This window comes from Arachis ipaensis, chromosome B2 (genome assembly GCF_059453495.1).
Source record: "Arachis ipaensis isolate K30076 ecotype BB chromosome B2, ASM5945349v1, whole genome shotgun sequence".
In the NCBI taxonomy this organism is placed as follows: domain Eukaryota; kingdom Viridiplantae; phylum Streptophyta; class Magnoliopsida; order Fabales; family Fabaceae; genus Arachis; species Arachis ipaensis.
Window position 1 is genome coordinate 20,438,805 of NC_142437.1, and position 22,243 is coordinate 20,461,047.

Here is a 22,243-nt window from a genome sequence, read left to right on the forward strand (position 1 = left end):
TAGCTCACTTATCCCAAAATAGCCTACCCTTTACATCACCCTTGTTAGCCCCTTGAGCCTTTAAACCCCCTTTTATTCTATCAGCCACATTACTAGCCTTAAGCAGAAAGACAAAATAAAAATCCCAAGTTGAATCCTTGGTTAGCTTAAGATAGGAAGTATGTATGGTTTAAATGTGGGAAAACATATTGGGAACATGGATGATAAAAACAAAAGGTAGAAAAGTTGAAAAGAATAAAATAACTCAAATAAAAAGTTTTGGGAAGCATGCTCATGTAAAATCAAAATAATTGAATTACCATGTGCATTAAAAAAAAAGTGTTATGAATAAAGGGGATACAAAAAGAATTCCCCAATTATGAAATAAAGCAATGCACATGGGATAAAAATAAATATTGAGATATGAGCATGTAACATCAAAAGTGAGAAAATATGGAAAATAGGTAAAGAAGCTTTGATTTAGAAAGTATGTATGTTAGGTGAGATCTTAGTCTAATTAAGGATTCACTTATTAGCTCACTTAGCCTTATACATATACCCTTACCTTTACCTTGGCCCCATTACAACCTTACTTAAGACCTCATGATTTTTGGTATGACTATATTCTATGATTGTTGATTGGTTAGATGAAGAACAAAGTTATAGAAAGTAAGAATAAAAAGAAGAATAGAGTGATTAACCCAAGAAACACTGAGTGATTAGAGAGTAAACACAAAATCCAGTGAGGGTTCAATAGCTCATTAACATTTATCTCTGTTTAAATTATTAATTGTCCTGCAAGTTTTTAAAATGTTTTTCTCTCCCATCTCAATTGTAAAGGCACTTCATCACTATCTACGGCTTGGCTATATATATACATGACTCCTTGAGAATGTGAATTAATTTAACTACATGCAAGCTTTATATTCAAGTGAATAAAAATTAGAATTGCATAATGCATCATTCATCTAGGTAGTTGCATTTAGATTAGATTGCATTACATGACATTCCATCACTTTAACCTTACTTTTTACCTTGGATTTAGCATGAGGACATGCTATTGTTTAAGTGTGGGGAGGTTGATAAACCCATATTTTATGATATATTTTGTGCTTAATTTGAGTGATTTATCCATTCCTTCACCCACTTATTCATATTAATTGCATGGTTTTACTTCTCCTTCCTTATTATGTGATGTATGTGAAAAACACGTTTCCTATGCTTTAAAACTAATTATTTTAATTATCTTTAATTCCATTCGATGTTGTGACTAGTGTGTTGAGTAGTTTCAGATCTTCTAAGGCAGGAATGACTTAAAGGATGGAAAGGAAACATACAAAAATGGAAGGAAAGCACAAAACGGAGTTTTTAAAGAAACTGGCATCCACGCGATCGCATGGACGACGCGGACGCATGCCAAGCGCGAATCAATAGCGACGCGGCCGCATGACTGATGCGACTGCGCGCCTTAAGCAAAACACATATGACGCGGCCGCATGACTGACGCGACCGCGTGACAAGAAAAGCTCCAAATGACGCGAGCACGTGACCCACGCGGACGCGTGACAGAGGCCACGCACCAGAAATTGCAGAAAACGCTCCCAGCGAATTCTGAGGCCCTTTTTGGCCCAAATTCAAGTCCAGAAGGCATAGACCAGAGGTTATGAAGTGAGGGAATGCATCCATTCAGAGAGAGCTCGCCAATCTAGTTACTTTCCATGATTTAGATTTAGTTTTGAGAGAGGTTCTCTCCTCTCTCTCTCTTAGGATTTAGGACTTCTCTTAGTTTTAGGAGTGACTCTCAATCCTAGGTTTAATGTTCCTTTACTTTAAGCTTCCCTTTCACTTTTATTCATTCCATTACTTTAGTTGATTATTTACTTTTGCAAGTTAATTTATGAATTCTTCTATGTTCCAGATTATTTGAATTAATGTTATTTGAGGTATTTTAGTTTAATATTGCTCTCTATTATTTGTGTTACTGTTATTCCCAATTTGAAGATATTTTTATTCCAGTAGATTTATTTATTTTCCCCTTTTGGTCTTGGTTAAGAAATCAGTAACTCAGGAGTTATCTTAGCTCAACATAATTGATAACTGTTATCTTTGCTAGTTGAATTGACTTTTAATAATCCCAATCTTTTCTTAGGAAATAAATAGGATTCGAAGGTCAGACTAATTAGTCTCTTGACTTTCCTTCACTTTAGCAAAGGTTAACTAAGTGGAGTTAAGATTCAATCTTCTTTAAGTGCGGAGGGAGAGAACGGTGCAATTGCCCCAGACCAAGTCTCATCCCCCTACTCCAAAGGGCTTCACACTTTGGGAGTTCCTTCTACTTGACCAGCTTATTCGGATTTGAATTACCAGCCCCCTATAGGTATTGTCTTCCAATCAGTGGGTTCATGTCGCACAGAAAGCGAGACCTAAGAAGGAGGCTGTAGGAGAGAGAGAGTCCAGCATAACTGAAATCATCTAAGCTGATCTTTTTATTTTTATAGTTTTCTCTTTTCTCCTACCTTCCGAAGAATAACACATCTACATTAACACTCTCTAATTTTCTGAAAGGTAACTATCTCAATTTCATATATCATTAGCTATCAAGCCAAGAAGCAAGCCAAGCAAGGTATGAAATCGCTCGACGGGACTGACGGCGAGGAATTGAATTATTGAGAAGGATAACTAATTTGGACTTCCAATTTCTCATACCTTACCAAAAGTTTGTTTTACAGTATTTATTTATTTTAATTGCCATTTAAATTATTTGTCATACTTATTCCTCACTCTCAACCCCAATTTACAATCTCCATAGCCAATAATAAGAACATACTTCCCTGCAGTTCCTTGAGAAGATGACCCGAGGTTTGAATACTTCGGTTAACAATTTTAAAGGAGTTTGTTACTTGTGACAACCAAAACGTTTGTACGAAGGGATTTCTGTCGGTTTAGAGACTATATCTACAACGCGACTGTTTTTATGAAATTCTTTACTGGCAAAAAGGCCGACGTCAGTATCTCTAATTGCTAAGCCTCCATATTTTCTTGGAGTGACAACTTTGCTCCACTTGACCAAATTTACCCTTAATCTTTATTTAATAATGCTTCCTTAATATTTTTGCTTATGAAACTTATATTATTCACTTTAGAATAATTTATGCTTTATTGTGTAGTTTTTTTAGTCGTTTTGTCTCGTTATTAATAATAATAATTCAATGTAATTCAACAAATAAAAATAAAAAATAATAATAATTAAAATAATTAAATTAGTTGAAATAATAAATAAATAGATTAGTTACTTCTAATACATTTAACATAGAGCTCTAACACATTTAAGAAAGAGAATGTGGTGCAAAAACTAGTTGATAGTAGTATAGAAAAAGTTATTAATTTAAAATTGAAAATTTGAATGGTTATAATTATAAATCATCAAAATCAATCTAAATAATAAAATATATCAATTTTTATTTATAGAAATATTTTTTACATACAAGTTATTTTTCGATATAAGTTTATAGAAATCTCTTTAATCTAATTCACTTCACGCGCCACTATCTAACCAAATTTTCAATCAACGGACGAATATATAACTGCCTTTTTTGAAAGGATTTCGTTTTCTTTTTTGAATTTTATCAGCGTTTTCGATCTACGTTCTCTTACATCTCTGCGTTTTTCTTCCTTCGTTCTTTGCGTTCTCTTGCTTTAGTTTTCATGATTTTTTTCGTTCTATACATTTTTGAAATCAAGCTCTGAAATTAGTTTTGAACAGTTATCTTTGTTGAAGATAATGAATTATTCAAGTTCAGATTGTCAATTGAACTAGAGCGAAGTAGATTATTGTTTTGAATCCAATGAAGTAGCTGAGGTGTGGTTCGATTCTAGTAGTTGATGATTCTGTAAGTGAATAATGTTTTTGTTTGTGAAAATTATTGTTCATCATTGATGGTTTAAATTGAATATGTTCCATTTCTCGTTTTGGTGTATATCTGAACTCTTTTCGGTGTATTATTGGTTCAGACTTTTAATTGAACGAGGGTGAATTGTATTATTATTTTGAATCAAATCAAGTAGTGAGGTGATTTGAATCTAGATAATGTAGTTTGTTAGTAGTTTATGATTCTGTAGTTGAATCATTTAGGATCTATTTGATGATGAGTTCTGAATCTGATTTTATTATTTTTTATGATGAACTTCAATGATGCTAGCTTTTAATATGGTGTATTGTGAACTATTTTTTATCTATTTTGCAGTTTCTATACGACGTTGATGAGCAGCTTGTTCCAAAGGTTGAGATGACTTTTAACACGCTTGAAAATGCTATAAAATTCTATAAAGATTATTCGAAAATTGTAGGTGTTTCTACAAGAATTCGGAGCACAAATAAGAAGAAAAATAAAATTAAAAACCAATTGATTATATGTAGTAGAGAGAGAAAATGAAAATCGAACATATCTCCAACTAAGAAGATAAATCCCTCAGTTGGATTAAATTGTCCTGCAAGAATTTATAAAAACATATTGAAGGACGTTAGTGTTTGGATCATTTCGAAGGTTATGTTTCATCATTCACATCGCTGTTGTCCAAATCAAGCAGAGATCTTAAACAACACAGGGAATTAAGCATGTCCGTACGACGTACAATAGAGAATAACGAGGAAGTTGGAATCAGACCAAGCAAAACATACCAATCATTTGTCGCAGCAGCGGGGTCATCGTGAATTAAGTTTTATTAAAAAAGATGTGAGAAATTACATCATAAGAGAAGTATAGAATGTTTCGGAACTAGAGGATGCAAAAGAATTTGGGAAATACTTATTAAGAATGAAAGTGAAGAATCAGAATTTTTTTTCGAGCTTGAATTTGAGGTTGATCAATCGATTAAGATTGCTTTTTGGGCCAACACAAGAAGCAGGGCTGCCTATGAGTATTTTGGAGATGTTATTTCATTCGATATTATTTACAATACAAACAGGTAATATGCTGTTCTGGTTTATATGTATTTGGTACCATTTTCGGTGTATAGAGATATTATTTTAGTGTATTAATGATTTTGTTTCTGTGTCGTTGTATTCAGGTATAATTTGGTTTTTGGTTCTTTTGTTGGGGTGAATCACCACGGTCAGTCAACACTATTGGGATGTGCTTTGATGAAAAATGAAGATACTTAATCATTCAAATGATTATGTGAATGTTAGTTTCATTGCATGGTAGGAAATGTTCCGAAAGGCATTCTTATCGATCAATGTGTATCGATCCAAAGGGCTATTGAGGCTTGTATGCCCACAATAATTCAATGGTGGTGTATTTGCCATATCATGAAGAAGATCCCAAGTAAATTAAATGGCTACAAACGACACAAAAAAAATGAACACGAGATGAGTCATGTTGTTCGAAACTCTCTTACAAAAGAATCATTTGATAGGAATTGGAATGATTTTCTGATGAAGTATGGTCTTGGGGACAACAAATGGCTTTCAGGTAATGTTTTTTTCAAGATTAACTGATGTTGTTAATTTTAGTATGTGTTTTTCTTGTGCTGTAGAGGTGTCAAATTGTATGTTTTTCGGTGTATTTTAGTTCTGATTAGGTGTTTATTTAGAGCTTTTCGAAGATCGTCATTTATGGATTCTAGTTTATCTCGATCACTACTTCTGGACCAGGATGAGAAGTACACAAAGGAGTAAAAGCATGCATGCTTTCTTAAACAAGTTTATTGCGCGCACCAGCTTACTTATCCAATTCGTCAAACAGTATGATAATTGCCTAGGAAGTAGAGAGCAAAGAGAAAGAGAATTGGATGCTGCAAATTTTCATACCGTCATACCGTGTGCAACAAAATCCTCAATAGAAGCTCAGTTTCAATATGTGTATACTCTTGAGAAGTTCAGAAAAGTCCAAGCACAATTCAGAGGAAAGGTGAATTGCATCACAATATCAACGCACTCCGCTCTAGGCTATACGGTATATGAAGTTGTAGAACAGGTTTCTAACTCAACATTTAACAAGTTTGCGGTTACATACGATAGGATATCAGCTGAAGTTAAATGTCAGTGCTTATTATTCGAGTCAAGAGGGATATTGTGCCGTCATTCTCTGAGCGTCCTAAGCTTTGAGCGAGTGAATAAAGTGTCACCAAGATATATATTAGAACGATGGAGCAAGAATGTAAAGAGGAGGCACATACATATCAAGAGCGGCCACGATGAGTTTTTGTTGGAGCCAATAAGCAAGAGATTTGACAATTTGGTGTTTCGGTCACAAAATATCTGTAAATTTGCATCAGAATTTGAGAAGTTGACTGCGATTCTGCACCGCGCTTACGATAATGTTATGGTTGAGATGCAAGAATACAAAGCCAAAAGAAAAAAAAATGTTCGTTATCTCACGAAGATGCTTCCTTCGAAGATATTAACGAGCTTCAAAGCCTCCACACGTGAGAACAAGAGGATGTCCTAAAAATAGACTGGGATCAAAGACCGAAAAATAGATTGCAAATGCTTCAAAGAAAAAGAAAGCGAAAGCTCTAAGTGAGGTAAAAGTGATGTTCTTTAAACAGGGGGAATTGAGTTTATTTTTGTTTGTTATTAGTTTTGCTAATATAAGATTTATTTTTTGCAGTTGAACCCTTTTTATGGTGGTTCACTACTGTAGTCAAATTCCAACCAATATCATGGACATGTTATGAATTATCAGTTCAGAGATTTAGTAGCATAGGATAGTTTTTCCGGTGTAGTGTGACACTATTTAACTGTATTGCAAAACAATTTCTATGTATTCTGCATGCTCTTCTTTTTGATATTTTCTTATTTTGTTCCATTTTCTCATATTGTTGTTTGTTTCAAAATTAGTGTCTTCAACTATCTGAAGGGATCTGTTTTTTTAAATATACAATACATAGACAATTCAATATTTAAGGAGAGTAACGATTCAAATTACAGAATTCTCATATCTTCTGGTTATAATTTATAGAAAAATATGTATGCACGTTTTTTGATGTATTTCAAATAGTTTTTGGTGTATTCGTAAAGGAATTTGGTGTATTAGACAATTTAATCTTGTTTTCCTGGATTTTTTTGAACCTGGATTCATTCAGATTAACAGCATTTCAATACAGCATAGACAGTTTCATAGAAGTTTATTTTTGCAAAGAATATTTATAAAAAGCTTGGATTAAATATTCACAAAGATAGAAAATATGTTCTTAAACAGACAATTTAGTACACAATTTTTAACAGTCTACAACATTCAAACTATTCACTGTCGATATCTTCTGAACGCAATTCACAATAAGTCCTCAATAATGCCACAGATGGCTTGGACAATCTTATGGCTTCACAATCTTGAATGGCTTTATCTCTGAGTCAATTGATTTCATCAAATAGAATCAGTAACGCATATTCAACTCCTAAATGATCCACTTCTTCTTACAGTTTAAAAAATTTTATTTTATTAAACTCTGTTAATTTAGTAATATAGAGTTATCTATTTTTAAAGATAGTTACCTGTGTCCAATTCTCCAATTCATATTTGTCCTTTTTGATGTTTTTTGGTTCAATTATCTCGAACCATTTCATCACATAAATGGCATAATTAAAGCTAAAAACAAAAATATATTAGCAAAATAAATTATAACAGTAAAAGAAAAAACACAAAATATCTCAGATAGAAAGATTTATACTGGGTATGTTGCCCAGCGATGTTAACATATGGTGCTTCAATTTCGTCATCCTTGTCTGTTAGAGGTTGTCCTCCAGCAAATTCCCTCATTCTTGAAATCATGTAGCCCTAAAATCCAAAAAAGCAAAATATAAGAAAGACTATATTTAATACCAAATTACACTAAAATGAACCAATAATCCATCTTATTTCAAATAGAACTACACCGAACTTTTATATTGCTTATAATAGACAGAAACCAAGGAATTTATAGAGAAAACAGAAGCAACTTACAACAAATTTATTAAGTGTTGTTCTTTCTTTCTAAGGAGATTTTTTGTGAAATGGGTCAAGGACATTAATTTCTTCTTTTTAACAGCCAGCATCTGTATCCACCAATGTTTTCCGTAACAAACTGGGACAAATATCTGAAGTTTGGCCAAAGAGAATAATTTTTTGGTTTAATTGGCACCTAATGAAAGAATTGTTTAAGAAGCTTTATAAACGAAAACTTACAAATATATGGCATGCCAACTTTTTCTTGTCTAAATATGGGATGAAGTCCTTATAGTCTTGAATATCGAAGGGCTTGTTAGTTCTTGGTTGTTTGAACTTGTCCTGATGATTCCTCAAAGCCAAATTCTATAGAATTTGTATAACACCGAAAGAAACAGTTATAACAAACAATACATTTTAAAAATATACCGAAATTTGAATTTACTACACCTTACCACAATATCAGGGAGTGAGACAATATATTTGTTCTTCAAATCTTTCATTTTTTTTTTGTTCAGAAAAAGACACATTGCAGAGACAACCTAGGAAAACAAAAAACCTAAAGTTATTACATATATGGCACAATAACTCATAAGAAAATAATTAATGTTATTCTAAGATTACCAGATTTTTGACATATGTATTGGCTTTTAAAGATGCAAAGTGCCCTCTTGTTATTTTCAGCAGATATTTATGGTTTAGGGTGAATATTGTGCCCTCTTGTTACTGGGGCTTGTTAGTTCTTGTATCGTCATAGGTCTTGACAGTTGTGGCCCAGAGAAAGCATTTTTCCTTAAAGTTGCAGTTATTTCGCTCCGCCTCACAGGAGTTTTGAACTTGTTAACAAAGCTCATGGTAGGATGCACCTTTTGGCATGGAAAACTTTTATTCTCAGTAAAATTTAATGCCGCTGCAACCCCAGTATTTACAACCTGCTCCACTAACTCTTCTAATTCTTCAACGAATATCGGGCTCTCTTGATATTTTTCCTTTTCAACTACTGGTTGACCCTCCTGAGTAAGTGTATCTTCTTGACTCAATTCAGAAAAGCTAAGGCTGAATGACGGTGCATGAATGTCATGCTTTAGAAATGATGCTGCCTTGGTAACCATCATTAATCCAACATTGGCTTGAGATGGTGGTTGACTGCCTGGTGACATATAAAATAGTATAAGAATAGACAGAAAATATTGAAAGAGAATTATATTATGTAGAACTTATATTAGGAGCTACTGGCTTTGTTGGTGTGTTTTCAGCAGGGTCATGGGGTTGTGGAGTACTGCAGGATTATAGAAAAGGAATTAAATTAAAAAAAGTAATTGCACCTTAATTCACATGAAATTCACCAAAATAAGAACCAAATACACTGGTATTTAAAAAGACATGTAACTTATTATTCCTTACGCATTAATAGTTTCTTCTGTATATTCCTCGCCGGGAGACTTTGCAGCAGTTGGTTGATGGGGCTTGACGAGGCTGTTGTTTCTGATGGAGGTGCACATATTTGAAGTAGAAGTCTAATGAAAACAAAAATAAAAAGTTAATATTGAGTAAACATTCAGGTGGAAATGATTAACTCAAAGCATAGAAGATTGAAAGTAAGTTGGAAAACTCACATGTCGAGTGGTTCTGATTCAGAATGAGTCTCTTTCTAAAGAACAATCATTTTTTTCTTGAGAATCACTACCTATTATTGCTTCTAGAACAAGAGCTGCTTCATTTAATGATTCATCTTGTTCCTTCAACATGAAATACACCGAAACCAATACACCTCAAAGATTCAATATAAACACAACTTCTGTTTTATGAGAACTTACATAGTTGCAGCTTTTTCTTTTTTTTTTTTTGCCATTTTTTTCTTGAGTAAAATCTTAAAGGAATTTTTTCTAAAGAATATATATATGAAATCAAAACTAGAATATGGTAGCAGAAGAATTAAACAAATGATAAGAGAAATAGAGAATACATGTTATCACTCAATTGATTTACACTATTGTGAAGGCTTGTCTGTGTTTGGAACACATCATCATGTTCACTTGCCAAATTTGCAGATGGTATTCTATGGACAAAATAAAAATTATTCAGTAAAACTAGAGTAATTAATTACATCAAGTTTTAGAAAATTTTAGCAAAGAAAGGATTTTACATATTGAATCTTACGTGTCTGAAGGATCATAGTGAGCTTCGGTGGAGTGAAGCCCAGTTTTTGGAAGATCAGTGAATTTTTCTTGCATCTTGAAAAAAGCAAACAATCATCAGGCAACAAAAACACAGTAAAATTTTCCAAATACACCAAAAATTGACAAGCATAGCATTACAATGATGGGTTTTCAATCATACTCATTATCAGAATCAGTTTCTTCGTGGGAGGATGAGTCCTCAACCACCTGTTTCCTTTTTCTAGATTCAGTTTTGGAAAAGCAAGCAATCATCAGGCAACAAAATATATAATAAAATTGCCAAAATACACCAAAAATTGACAAGCATAGCATTAGAATGATAGATTCTCAATCGTACTCATTATCAAAATCAGTTTCTTTGTGGGAGGATGAGCCCTCAACCACCTATTTCTTTTTTTGGATTTAGTTCTGGAAAAGCAAACAATCCTCAAGCAAATCAACATAATAAAATTCACTAAATAAAGGAACACCTACTTTTTTGCAGGTTTTTTTTTCTTCAATTTTCTTTCTCTTATTTTCTCGCTTTCTTCACTTCTAATAATACGTGCAAAAAATTTTGTTAATAAAGAAAATTTTGATAAAAAAAAATAAAGATAGCAATACAATGAAAATTTTGGAATCTTACTCATTCTCAAATTCAGTTTCTTTTTCGGAAGATTCGGTTTCTTTTTCCTAAGATGAATCCTCAATAATCTGTTTTCTTTTTTTGGATTGCATCCTGAAAAAGCAAAAAATTATCAGGCAAATAAACATAATAAAATTGGTCAAAATAATACTTACTTTTTTGCAGGCTTGTGAATTTTTTTCTTCAATCTTTGTTTTCTTATTTTCTCACTTTCTTCGCTTCTGACAATACATTAAAAAAATTTGGTTAATAAATAAAATTTTGACGAAAAACCAAGACATAGTTTCTGAATCTTACACATTATCAGATTCACTTTTTTTTTCAGAAGATGAATCCTCATAAATGTGCTTTCTTTTCTTGGACTCCATCTTGGAAAATGAGTCAATCATCAAGCAAAAATACAAAATAAAACGGTAAAAAATACACTGAAAAAGACTACTTTTTCTTTGCTGCTCTTATAGGTTGTTTTCTTGTTTTTTGTGTGTCCTCCAAGTCATTTTTAAAATTATACTCGAATTCAGCAACAATCATACTCTTCTTTTTCTTCTTTTCTACCTTCTTTCTCTGTTTTAGTTGTTTTCTGACCTATGCTCTTTTCACAATTTCCTAAAACAGAAAAAACATGTATTTACACAATATATCTATAAGAAATACACTGAAATTGAAGAAGGAATTCTCTTCAGTTACCATGTCTTACTTGATCTCAGCTTGTATTCTTCTAACCAGTAATTGCCTAGTCTGATGTTGGACCCATGGTGGTCAAAAAATTGCATCTGCCGATTTATTTGTATGTTGATTCGTAAAAATATATAATCATTAGAGCAAACAAGCAGCCATTAACAACATATTTCTTTTCGACTATGTGCTGTTTGATGCCCTTTATGAGGAAGTTCAGCACATGACCATCCCAATTGTGTTCAAGTATTGCACCCAAGTCAATAATCGGCGGCAAGTGAACTAGAGAAACTTTGTTTACCATTGTCGGCAACAAGAAAGACATCTGAATGTAGAGGATGAATAACCTCTTGAATCTTAGCCGATTTCCTTCCCATCAACACTCATCTCCATCATAGGTGTTGATAATTGGGACAAAGTCTTGCCTTGGAAGCTTCTAAAAACTTTCTTGAAAGTTAATTTTTTTCTGGATAGAGTGGACTTGAAAAAGCAGCAAAAAATATCTCAAAAACACAGAAATAAGTTGAAAATACACTGATAATTGATTTTCACAATTTATTACAAAATTGTTTTTTACCTGATACAGTCAAGCCTAGTGCAGCTGTTATATTTTCTAGGGTGAAGTTGATTATACCATACCGCGTGTCTACTTTGTTATGAGACAGATCAAAAGAATATGCCAACTCTTACAAAAGCTTATGTTGCACATTCATCGGATGGATATGCATTAAACCACTAAATCCCAGTTTTCGAACAATGGCTTTCTTCTCATCGCGCATGTTCTGGAAGTTTTGTGAATTAATCTGGTCGAGCATCTCAAATCATGATTTTTCTGTAAATAAATCAGAATCATGTAAATAAACAACATTTATTCAAAATAAATTGAGTTGTTCAAACATATATATGCTTACATTATATTTTAGTGCTTTATTTTTTTCCATTTCTTTTGTAAGGAATAAAAAGAAGGTTAATAGGTGACAAGAGCAGCAGGTGCACCTCAATTCACACGAAATACACCAAAAAATCTTCCAAATACACCAAAATTACATCATACAATATGAGTTCAAAATAACATGCAATTCAATGAAACAATGCATAAAATAGACAAAAACCATTGCTAATCACTCAAATATGTATAAAAATAACATCAGAAGCAGAATAACAATATTCTTTTCTCTAGTTACAACATAAAATGGACAACAGATATAGTATATCTCAATTCACACGAAATACAACAAAAAAAATTTCCAAATACACCAAAACAGCAACAAAATACACCAAAAGCATTTTCAACAAGTTCTGAGACCAACGTAGTTCGAAATATGCAAACACTCAAACATGCACAAAAATAAATTCAAATGCTTCAAACACATGCAGATATTGGTTAAACTATACGACAAAAACTACGTAATATTTTTATGCCGATCTAACATAACAGTTACACCGACCTAACAATTTTACTTTGAAATGAAGCGTATAATCAAAACAGTAATCATTGAAAGGTAAGAACACGATATGATTGTACTAAATAAAGAGACTTATGAGTATGTAGGGTTTTGGAATCAGAATGAGAGAGAGAAAGTGAGAGAATGCAAGATTAGTGAACATTACCTTCAATAATCTTTCGTGTTTTCTTTCTGTCTTTGTTGCTAAAGATTTTGAATACAGCTTTGAAACTTCCTTGACTTTTTCGCGATGATTTTGAGAGATTTTTGAGAGATTTTGATCTTTGTTTGAATTTTGAGCGTTGTGATTTTGCTTGAGGGAGAAGAACCACATGTCATAATGGTTTTTACGTTATTCAAGAGATGGGGAAGCGCGTGTTTACACGCCATCGAAATTGAGGATTGTTTTTATTGGGATTGAGCCAACTTGTATACCAAAAAAACTTGTATGTATAGCAGGTCTGTATTTTATAAATCGTCATATCTCTCGTTAACAAAATATGCTAAAAAAAGTTAAGCTGTCTTCAATTACGTGATTAAATTTTGGCTCCGCTTTCAATTAAGTTGATTGACTCTGATCACTTCAACCTTTTGGTCAAATCGGTTAACTTTTGCTGGGTTAAAAATAATTTTAGAGTAATTATCCAAATTAATATCCAACGATTTTAAAAGCAGATATTTTAATCTAAAAAAAATCAATACATAGATTAATTTTCAAGATTTTATTCCGACAGATAAAATAGTTATCAGTTTATTTTTTGGCAGAGTAATTATCCAAATTAGTCCCAAAAGATTTTAAAAGTGGACATTTTAGTCCCCAAGAAAAATTAATACACAGATTAATCCCCAACATTTTTTTCTGTCAGACATAACAGTTTCCGATCCATTTTACTTTTACTATATGTCAACCTTTATTATTATTAACTTAGCTTTGTGCATGTAGACGATGACACTAGCATATTAATACACTATTTTCGTTAGAAACAAGTAAAGTGAATAATGATGCTTTGAAATCCAAATTAAAACATTTTCTTTTAATAAAACATGTCTTTTAAAATAGGACATCATTTGATTATAATAAATACAAAAATATCAAATGCTTTTAACCCTGAATTTCTTGTAGAATAATCTCTAATAATTTTATTATTATTATTATTATTATTATTATTATTATTATTATTATTATTATTATTATTATTATTATTATTATTAAGTGAATATATATATGATTTTTTATTTAAATAAATTAAAAAATATTTTATTTACTGAAATAAATAACTTTAAAAATTATTACAAAAATACGTAGCACTACTTATCTCGTTTGCAGTGCAAACGAGATAAGACAGTGCGCATGACAATTGACACGTGTATATCTCGTTTATAGTGTAAACGAGATACGTGCAATCTTATCTCGTTTACATTGTAAAGAGATACATGTTAAATTATAACGTTTATAGTGTAAACGAGATATACTATGACAAATTTTCAACAACTATAAAAGGATGTGCAACCTTTGGCATTCTCCACATACATTTCATATATTCTTCTCCTCGGTTTTTCTTCCAAATAATAGGCAAAAATGTCCAGTAGTAGTAGATATGCAGTTGTCTATGTGTATCCCAATTGTCGTATGAAGAACAGTGACAATGGAGTGATATTTGAGTGTGATAATCTGTTACTATTGCGCACTCGGCGCGTAAGTTCATTGTTCAAGTTGAAGAGTCTGATATTGAGCAATCTTGGTGGTTTAGAGAGAAAAGAGATCGGAAGGATGGTGTATAGGTTGCTAGCACCGTTGGGTAATGGAGTTTTTCGGTTTCGCCTGTTTCGGCTCCAGGGCGACGAGCATGTGCGACTCATGTTTGACATCCATGGGAGAATCATGGCGAAACAATCGATGGAGCTTTCCGCCGAGGTTGGTGATGTTGATGGCAGTGGATTCGTCCACTCGAGTTTTGTGCAGGATGACCTACCTCTAGCACAACCACCGATTTATGTTGCTAGTCCAGTGGAAGACATGGATGTGGGTGATGAAGACATCGACAAAGAGTATGTGGCAGATAGCAACGATAATGATTCCTCTTAAGATGATGATGATGAAGAGTTTATACTGGAGATGCCAGTCGAGGCAGTGGTGCGCTATGTTTTGCCTCTCCCCCACCCGATTCCGACGCTATCAGATGTACCAAGTCACTATCATGCATTAGATCTAGATGCGATGCATGAGAAATCTCCATTTTTCAACACTGGAGAAGACGATCACAACCTAGACGATGGGGTAGAGTTTCGGATCAGCCACAGAGTCAAAAGTAGAGATGCAGTAATGCAGGGTGTGAAGAACTACAGCATTCGTGTTGAGTATCGAGTTTTCAAATCAAACCAATTAAAGTACCATGTGCATTGCTGCCAATCTGCAACTGGATGTCCCTGGAATCTCCGTGTAGCCCTTCAACAGAGCCTCAGATGCTGGTGAAGTCAAGTTTAATTGTAGTGTAGTTTCCAACAATGAATGTTTTATTTTGTTAGAGAGGTTCAGAGGGTTGGTGGAGCGCATACGTGTTTAGCACCCACCATGTCCCAAGACCATTTATAGTTGGACAACGACCTTATTTGCAAGACCATCATGCAGGGTGCAGTTCGACAAAGCTATCACTTCAAACCCTCGTATAGAAAGGTTTGGATGGCGAAGCAAAAGGCAATTGCACAGATATACGGGGACTGGGAGGACTCATACAACAAGGTGCCGAAGCTACTACAAGCACTGTAGAGTTGTTGTCCCGGAACGATATGTAAGCTCAGGGCCTTACTTTACTATGATGGGCACCTTATGTTCCGCAACTGTAGCATGTTCGACAAAGTATTCTGGGCGTTCCCATCCTGTGTTTAGGCTTTTAAGCATTGCAAGCCATTTGTTTCTGTCGATAGCAAGCATTTATATGGTAGATATGATGGTGTGTTGCTTATTGCAGTGGCACAAGACGACAACAGCAATATCCTTTCTATTGCTTTTGCAATTGTAGAGTCCAAGAGTACGGAGTCATGGTCCTTCTTCCTGACTAATCTAATATGGCATGTCACTCCACAAAATGGCCTGTTGATTATTTCCGATAGGTTCCAGGTGATCAAGGTTGCACTGAGGGCCGATGAAAGTGGGTGGCAACCTCCTAGGGCGTTCCATGCTTATTGTGTTAGACACATGGCCGCAAACTTCATGTCTCGTTTCAAGTCCGCCGAGGACAAGCGATACCTCATAAACGCTACTTACAGTCCAAGAAAAGTTGGGTACGAGTGGTACATGGATACCTTGAGAGGTTTGTCGCGAGAGATGGCAGACTGGGCTAGTAGATTCAACAAAGAAATATAGCTACAACACTATGACGGCGGTCACCAGTTTGGTCATATGGCAACAGATCTCTCAGAGTGCATCAATGCAGCACTGAAAGGTACACGATACTTGCTAATTTCTGCCATCGTGCACATCACGTATGAGAGACTGCAGAAGTTGTTCATCACGAAGGGTAGGGAGGCACAGGCATAGTTGGCGGCTGGAAATCGCTTCTTCCAAAGACTGATGTCAGCTGTTGAAAAGAACAAAGAGGGAATCCCAAAGATACGTGTTACCCATTGTGACAGACGAGCTTCAGTGTTTGTCGTTGAGGAGTTAGAGCCGTTCGAGGTTAGTTGCAAGGTTCATTCCATGTTTGGCTAACGACGGGTACGTGTGACAGCGGACTTTTCCAATCTCTCCACTACCCATGCCGATATGCATTTGCCACTTGTGTCGCCGCAAGCATCGAATGGGATCCATATATTCATCCGGTGTACATGCAAAAGGCTGTGTTCAAGGTAAATGGGATGGAGTTTTCACATATATCTGACGAGGCGCTTTGGCCAGAGTGGTGTGGGACTCTGCTTCGTCCTAACCCACTCATGCGCAGAAAGGCTACCGAAACACCTGTCTCTACTGAGTTCCGAAATGACATGGATGAGGTCGAGCGCCAGGAGAAGAGGTATGGTCTATGCAGCGCTCTACGAATACCGTGATTTGGGAGTTATCAAAGACGATGTTTTTGAGAGGCACCGTGTCACCGAATCCAGCCTCCCTCAAATACGGGACGATGGCATCTGATGGAGGAAGTGTGTGACTCACTCGACGAGGCAGAAGTAGGCGAGGCCTCTGACAAAAAATAAGTAATCACAATTAGAAAAAATTTGTATACGTGCATCGACATAACAAACCGAGTTAACTATTATATACATTTATTTAACAGAAATTTACATGTATGTACTAACTGAATTTATGTCAATAAAACTTTTTACGTTAATTTTTACTTAGTTAATTAATAAAAATGTCCTCAATTCTTTACTTAAAATAAAAACATTCACTAAAGTAATTAATAATCTAATTATCAAACTTTTACTTAATAATTTAATTTAGATAAATATAAAATTACATAATTGTTCACTTAACTTAAAAAATAACTTTTATTTGGATAGTTAATAACTAAATTAATAAATTAAGAAACATGTAATCAATAAACTAAGATCAATAGTTGGAAAATATCTACCCAAGTATTTAATATTTAAATTAATAATTATATAATTAGAAACTAAATTACAAAAAAACGAGAACCACATTCTTAGAATTATACCCTATCAGTGATCTGTTGCTAACGATACAAATTGTATTATAATTCTTGGCAAATATCCTAACCATGACTATACATATATAGGATAACATAAATGTCAAGATAACAAAACTAACCGCGAAGTCGGCTGTCCCGACGTAGTGCCATGTCGCGTTCAGTTTATTGAGATTCGGATCACGTGCATCTGCGCGCGCTATCTTCGTTTTACTCAATAATATGGTCAGAAAGGGATAAAAGAGAGGATAAAGTGGTGAAAAAGTTAGAAATGGAGCCCAGAACCTTGTTATAAATGATATCTATATATAGGCATTACCCAGTCTTATCTCGTTTATAGTGTAAATGAGGTAAGCTTGCACATATCTCGTTTACACTGTAAACGAGATATATAAATGTCATGCGCACTGTCTTATCTCGTTTACACTGTACGAGATAAGTAATCCTACGTATTTTCATAATAGTTTTTAAAATTATTTATTTCAATAAATAAAATATTTTTTAATTTATTTAAATAAAAAATCCAACACACTTTTTATATTATAAATATATATAAGAACTTAATAAATAAATTTATTATTACTTTTGCCCAAAAAATACAAAAAACTATGGTGCTGTATTATTGTGGAATAATAATAATAATAATAATAATAATAATAATAATAATAATAATAATAATAATAATAATACTAATAATAATAATTTCATTTTACTTTTTTTTTACGGAGGACTGTTATGTCTAACAAAAAAAATGTTAGAGATTGATTTGTGTATTAATTTTTTTGGGACTAAAATGTCTACTTTTAAAATTCTTAGGGACTGATCTGGGTAATTACTCTCCTAAAAAATGAATTGGAGACTGATTTGTCTGCTGGAGTAAAATCTTGGAGATGTTTGTGTGTATTAATCTTTTTTTTGGAAAATGTCCGCTTTTAAAATTCTTAGGATTGATTTAGGTAATTACTCATCATTTTAACAAAATTTTAGCATAATTTTAATTAACAAATTTTTTCAATGATTAACAATGATTCTCAAGGTTGAATGCTTTCAGCACAATTTTTTTTTAGCACAAAAAAGACAACAAAATAGAGTACATCACAGTAATAGTGAGCAGAGTTATTTGTTCAACAAATCAATCTGAGTAGTCATAGCTGTAACCATAGCAGAATCCTAAACCTAAGAACTAAGAACGAAAAAACCAATTTGAGTAGCACTCACAGAATCCTAAACCTTCGTTCTCATTTTTGAACAGAGCATAAAAAAATGAACAGACACTAGCATTGAGCACTGACCTTCGATTTGAGCAGTTGAGCGCGACGACGAGCAGATGATTGCAAGCAGATGACGACCACACGATAGGTGAATGAGGAGAGGCGTTGGAGAGTTGAAACACGAGACCAAATGACGACGGAAGCTCCTGAGCGCGACGGACGTCGGTGGAATCGACTGAGCAGATGAAGACAATGGACACCAAGCTGATCTCGAGGAAGAAGTTGCGATCAGTGAGAGCGAACAGGGGTCAGAGACTTGGAGCATGCCAACAGGACGAAGAAAGAAGCTTAACGAACCGCAACAGTGTCCCATGCCTTGCGGCAGCGGTAGAGGTTAGATTGCTAGGGGTTTTTTGGTTGAGGGCAGTGCAAGCTTCTGAATTCTGAAGGAAAGAAAAGGAGAAAGGGGCTGGCCGGCTTGGTCACTGGGAGAACAAGGAAGGAATCTGATTGCTTTCCTTTTTTAAACGAAACATAAAACGGCATTGTTTCATGTAAATTGGACGGGTCCCGATTTGGCCCGACCGGATAGGTTTTTGACCGGTTTAACAGTACTCACATGGTTTTTGCAAGTATCCATTTCCATATTTACGCACTTTTTTCTCCACCACAAAGTAGCATTATCAGAAAGTTAGAGAGCTGTAGTGCATACCTTTATTGCTTCTTGGACCACCCCTTGGCCTTCGAAGTACCTCTCCACTTGCCATAGGAAGTTCTCCACCTCTCGAGCGTCCCTCACACCCTTTAACTCCTTTGGCTTAGGGAGATCAATCTTTGTCGTCTCCCTTATAATGGTTGGTTGAGATTTTGCCTTTTCGAACCAAACTCGAACTTCCTCAAATACTTTCAAGGAATTCTCAGGCTTCTCTTTGATTTGGAGGATGCTTTCTTTGAAAGCATCTAGTTCTCCCAACACGTGAACCTCGAGGGTCTCCTTGTCATTTTCTATCCTTTGGAAGCGCTCATCCATAGAGGATAGAACATTCTCCAACATAGAAACTCTCTCTTCTAAGAAGATAGAGTTCTTATTTCTAGGCTCACTTGAAGAGCGCACCTTCTTGTTTCCCCATTGAGAAGGAATAGTATCCCTTCCTCTTTGAGACTCAAAATGCTCCATGGTTACTCTAGAAACCATACCCACAAATCACTTGTGCTCCCTCTCGAACCTTAGCTCTGATACCAAATTGTCACGGCCTTAGACACACTCTAATACTACCGTGCCGGCACTCGGACTTACTCAACCTCTTGAGTTAAGACCAAGTCAGCCTAACCCTCAATATTTAGCAAGAAAACTAAGAATACAAGAAAACACAAGAGAAAAGAAGCTTTGGTGGAGAGAACACTTTATTACTCAAATATTTGTTACAAATTACTTACACATGACTCACAAATACAAACTCTAACTCTCAACCCTATATATAACCATCCACCTCCTCAATGGATGGTTAGGAGTAAATCTAATCAACAGTCTAAATTAATCATCTAGAACCTTCATTACAAGTATCCATCATACCACAACTTTCTAAATACTTCTAGATTATTCCATACTATTCTTCATAATTCTATATACATCTACACTCTTTTAGAATACTCTATGACCTTCTAGAGTCTTCTAGAACCTTCTAGGATATTTCGGGACCTTCTAGGACATTCTAAAACGTTCCGAAACCATCTAGAGTATTCTCAAACACTCCAAAAAACTATACAAACACGGTTAAATTTAACTTTCTAAAATTTACCGTGACAAAAAGCTTCTTATTCACAGTCGGACTGGTTCGACCGGCCAATTTGATCCAGTTTTTAGAACCATGTTATATATAACCAACCCTTCATCCTTCCCTCAAACCATAGATTTCACATCTTCTTAGGCTAACTAGATAGCAAACTAATAATTTGAGCTAACTTCATTCATTTTTTAAGGATATTTGAAACCATGGTTGTTGGTCAGCTTCACTGCTTTAATGAGGAGAAGAGATCACAGAGTGATGGCAACTCAACTCCATTTTTCGGTTTCAAATACGTTTTCCTATTTTGTACAGTTTACAACATAATCAATGAGTTTATCTCAGCTCTCTGGTTTTTTCTTTTGCCTCAAATTCATTATGGTAACTCAAATACATGTTTCGATGAGAAGTTGAGTTCTGGACCTGAGATTTGTCACAATGAGCCAAGTGGCTTCATAGATTTTGGGAAGCTTGAGAGGGATCATGTGAAAATGGTGATGGCAAAAAGAGACTTTCTTGCAGCTCGGAAAGTGAGGAACTTCAAGAACAGTTTGGTTCCAAGAAACTTTCTGCATGTTTGAGGAACAGGAGCCAAGCCTTGAGGAGCTGAAGGATGCTTTCGATGTCTTTCATGAGAACAAAGACGGCTTTATCGATGCAAGCGAGTTGCAGAGAGTTCTCAGAATCTTGAGATGGAAGGAAGCAAGAGAACATGAGAACTGTTAAAAGATGATTAGGAAGTATGATGTGAATCAAGATGGAAGAATAGATTTCAATGAATTTGTAAAAATAATGGAAAACTGCTTTTGCTGATTTATTTGTTCTTGTTTTAACTTTTAAGTATTTGGTAATTCACGTAAAGAAATGAAATGCAAACTAATATTACATGGATGTCCTAAAACCAAATACCTTACTCTATGTCCAAATTTAGAGTCTACAATAGAATAGGTGGGAGATGCAAATTGAATGACCAAGCTTCTTCGATTTAGTGGTTTCGATGTCCCTAATAAATCAAATTTAATGGATTTAATTTACAATGGTAATTTGGATCTAATAGATTCAATCTATACTCCTAACATCCTCTGTAATTCGATTAGTGAGATCATTCGACACCCTTCTTTATACTCGTTGTAGCAAGTATAATATTGACAGTTTGGGATATTAATGTTATATTTTTATTTTTTATTTTTTGAGTTTAATTAAAAAATTAGGAAGTTTTAGTAAATATCAATCAATTTTTTTATTATATTGTTATTATAAAGTTTAAATAATAAACTTTAAATTTTGATTTCTAATTTAAATTCTGAATTTTAATTTAAACTCTAAATTCAATCTCTAAAATTAGAGGATTAAAAAGTAATTTTACAATCTAAATTTTTATTTTTTTAATCGGTATTTTTATATATCAACCCAATTCTTTTAGTCTAATAATTCAATAATACATTTTAAGTCCACATTTTTAAATATTGTTAGCTAATTAATGACAAAAAATAATAAATTTTACTTGCTAGCTAATTAATGTAAATTAATGTAATTCAATTTATTAGGGATATCAAAACCACTGAATTAAAAATTGTTAATTCGATTTGCCTTGGACAACTTCGAGTAGTACTATGGGTTGTATCTCCCCACCTAATAAATCGAAGCTACTTCATTCGACTACACATCATAGTAAATCGAATCTATTCTATTTAATTTACTACGTTGTAGGGTAAATCGACTTTATTTTATTCCATTTACATGGAATGACTCTAAATTGAACTTAATAGTTTCGAT

The 22,243-nt window shown here is 34.0% G+C and overlaps 2 protein-coding genes and 1 pseudogene across 2 annotated transcripts in view; all 3 read left to right on the forward strand.

Annotated features, from left to right (window-relative positions):
- LOC107626932 (protein FAR1-RELATED SEQUENCE 6-like) overlaps positions 1-6,428 on the forward strand; it is a 26,715-nt gene extending 20,287 nt beyond the window's left edge. The window contains exons 2-6 of the mRNA XM_016329818.1: positions 4,224-4,322; positions 4,793-4,944; positions 5,047-5,063; positions 5,184-5,450; positions 5,740-6,428. Of these exons, the coding sequence (XP_016185304.1) occupies positions 4,224-4,322; positions 4,793-4,944; positions 5,047-5,063; positions 5,184-5,450; positions 5,740-6,428 (1,224 nt within the window). The remainder of the gene's footprint in view (positions 1-4,223; positions 4,323-4,792; positions 4,945-5,046; positions 5,064-5,183; positions 5,451-5,739) is intronic.
- An 8,517-nt stretch (positions 6,429-14,945) lies between these two features.
- LOC148573217 (uncharacterized) lies at positions 14,946-16,193 on the forward strand. The gene is made up of 3 exons (XM_088505716.1): positions 14,946-15,298; positions 15,459-15,618; positions 15,717-16,193. The coding sequence occupies exons 1-3, from the start codon at positions 14,946-14,948 to the stop codon at positions 16,191-16,193; spliced, it is 990 nt and encodes a 329-aa protein (XP_088361842.1).
- A 4,483-nt stretch (positions 16,194-20,676) lies between these two features.
- LOC107626931 (putative calcium-binding protein CML46 pseudogene) lies at positions 20,677-21,280 on the forward strand (annotated as a pseudogene).
- Positions 21,281-22,243: the final 963 nt, after the last annotated feature.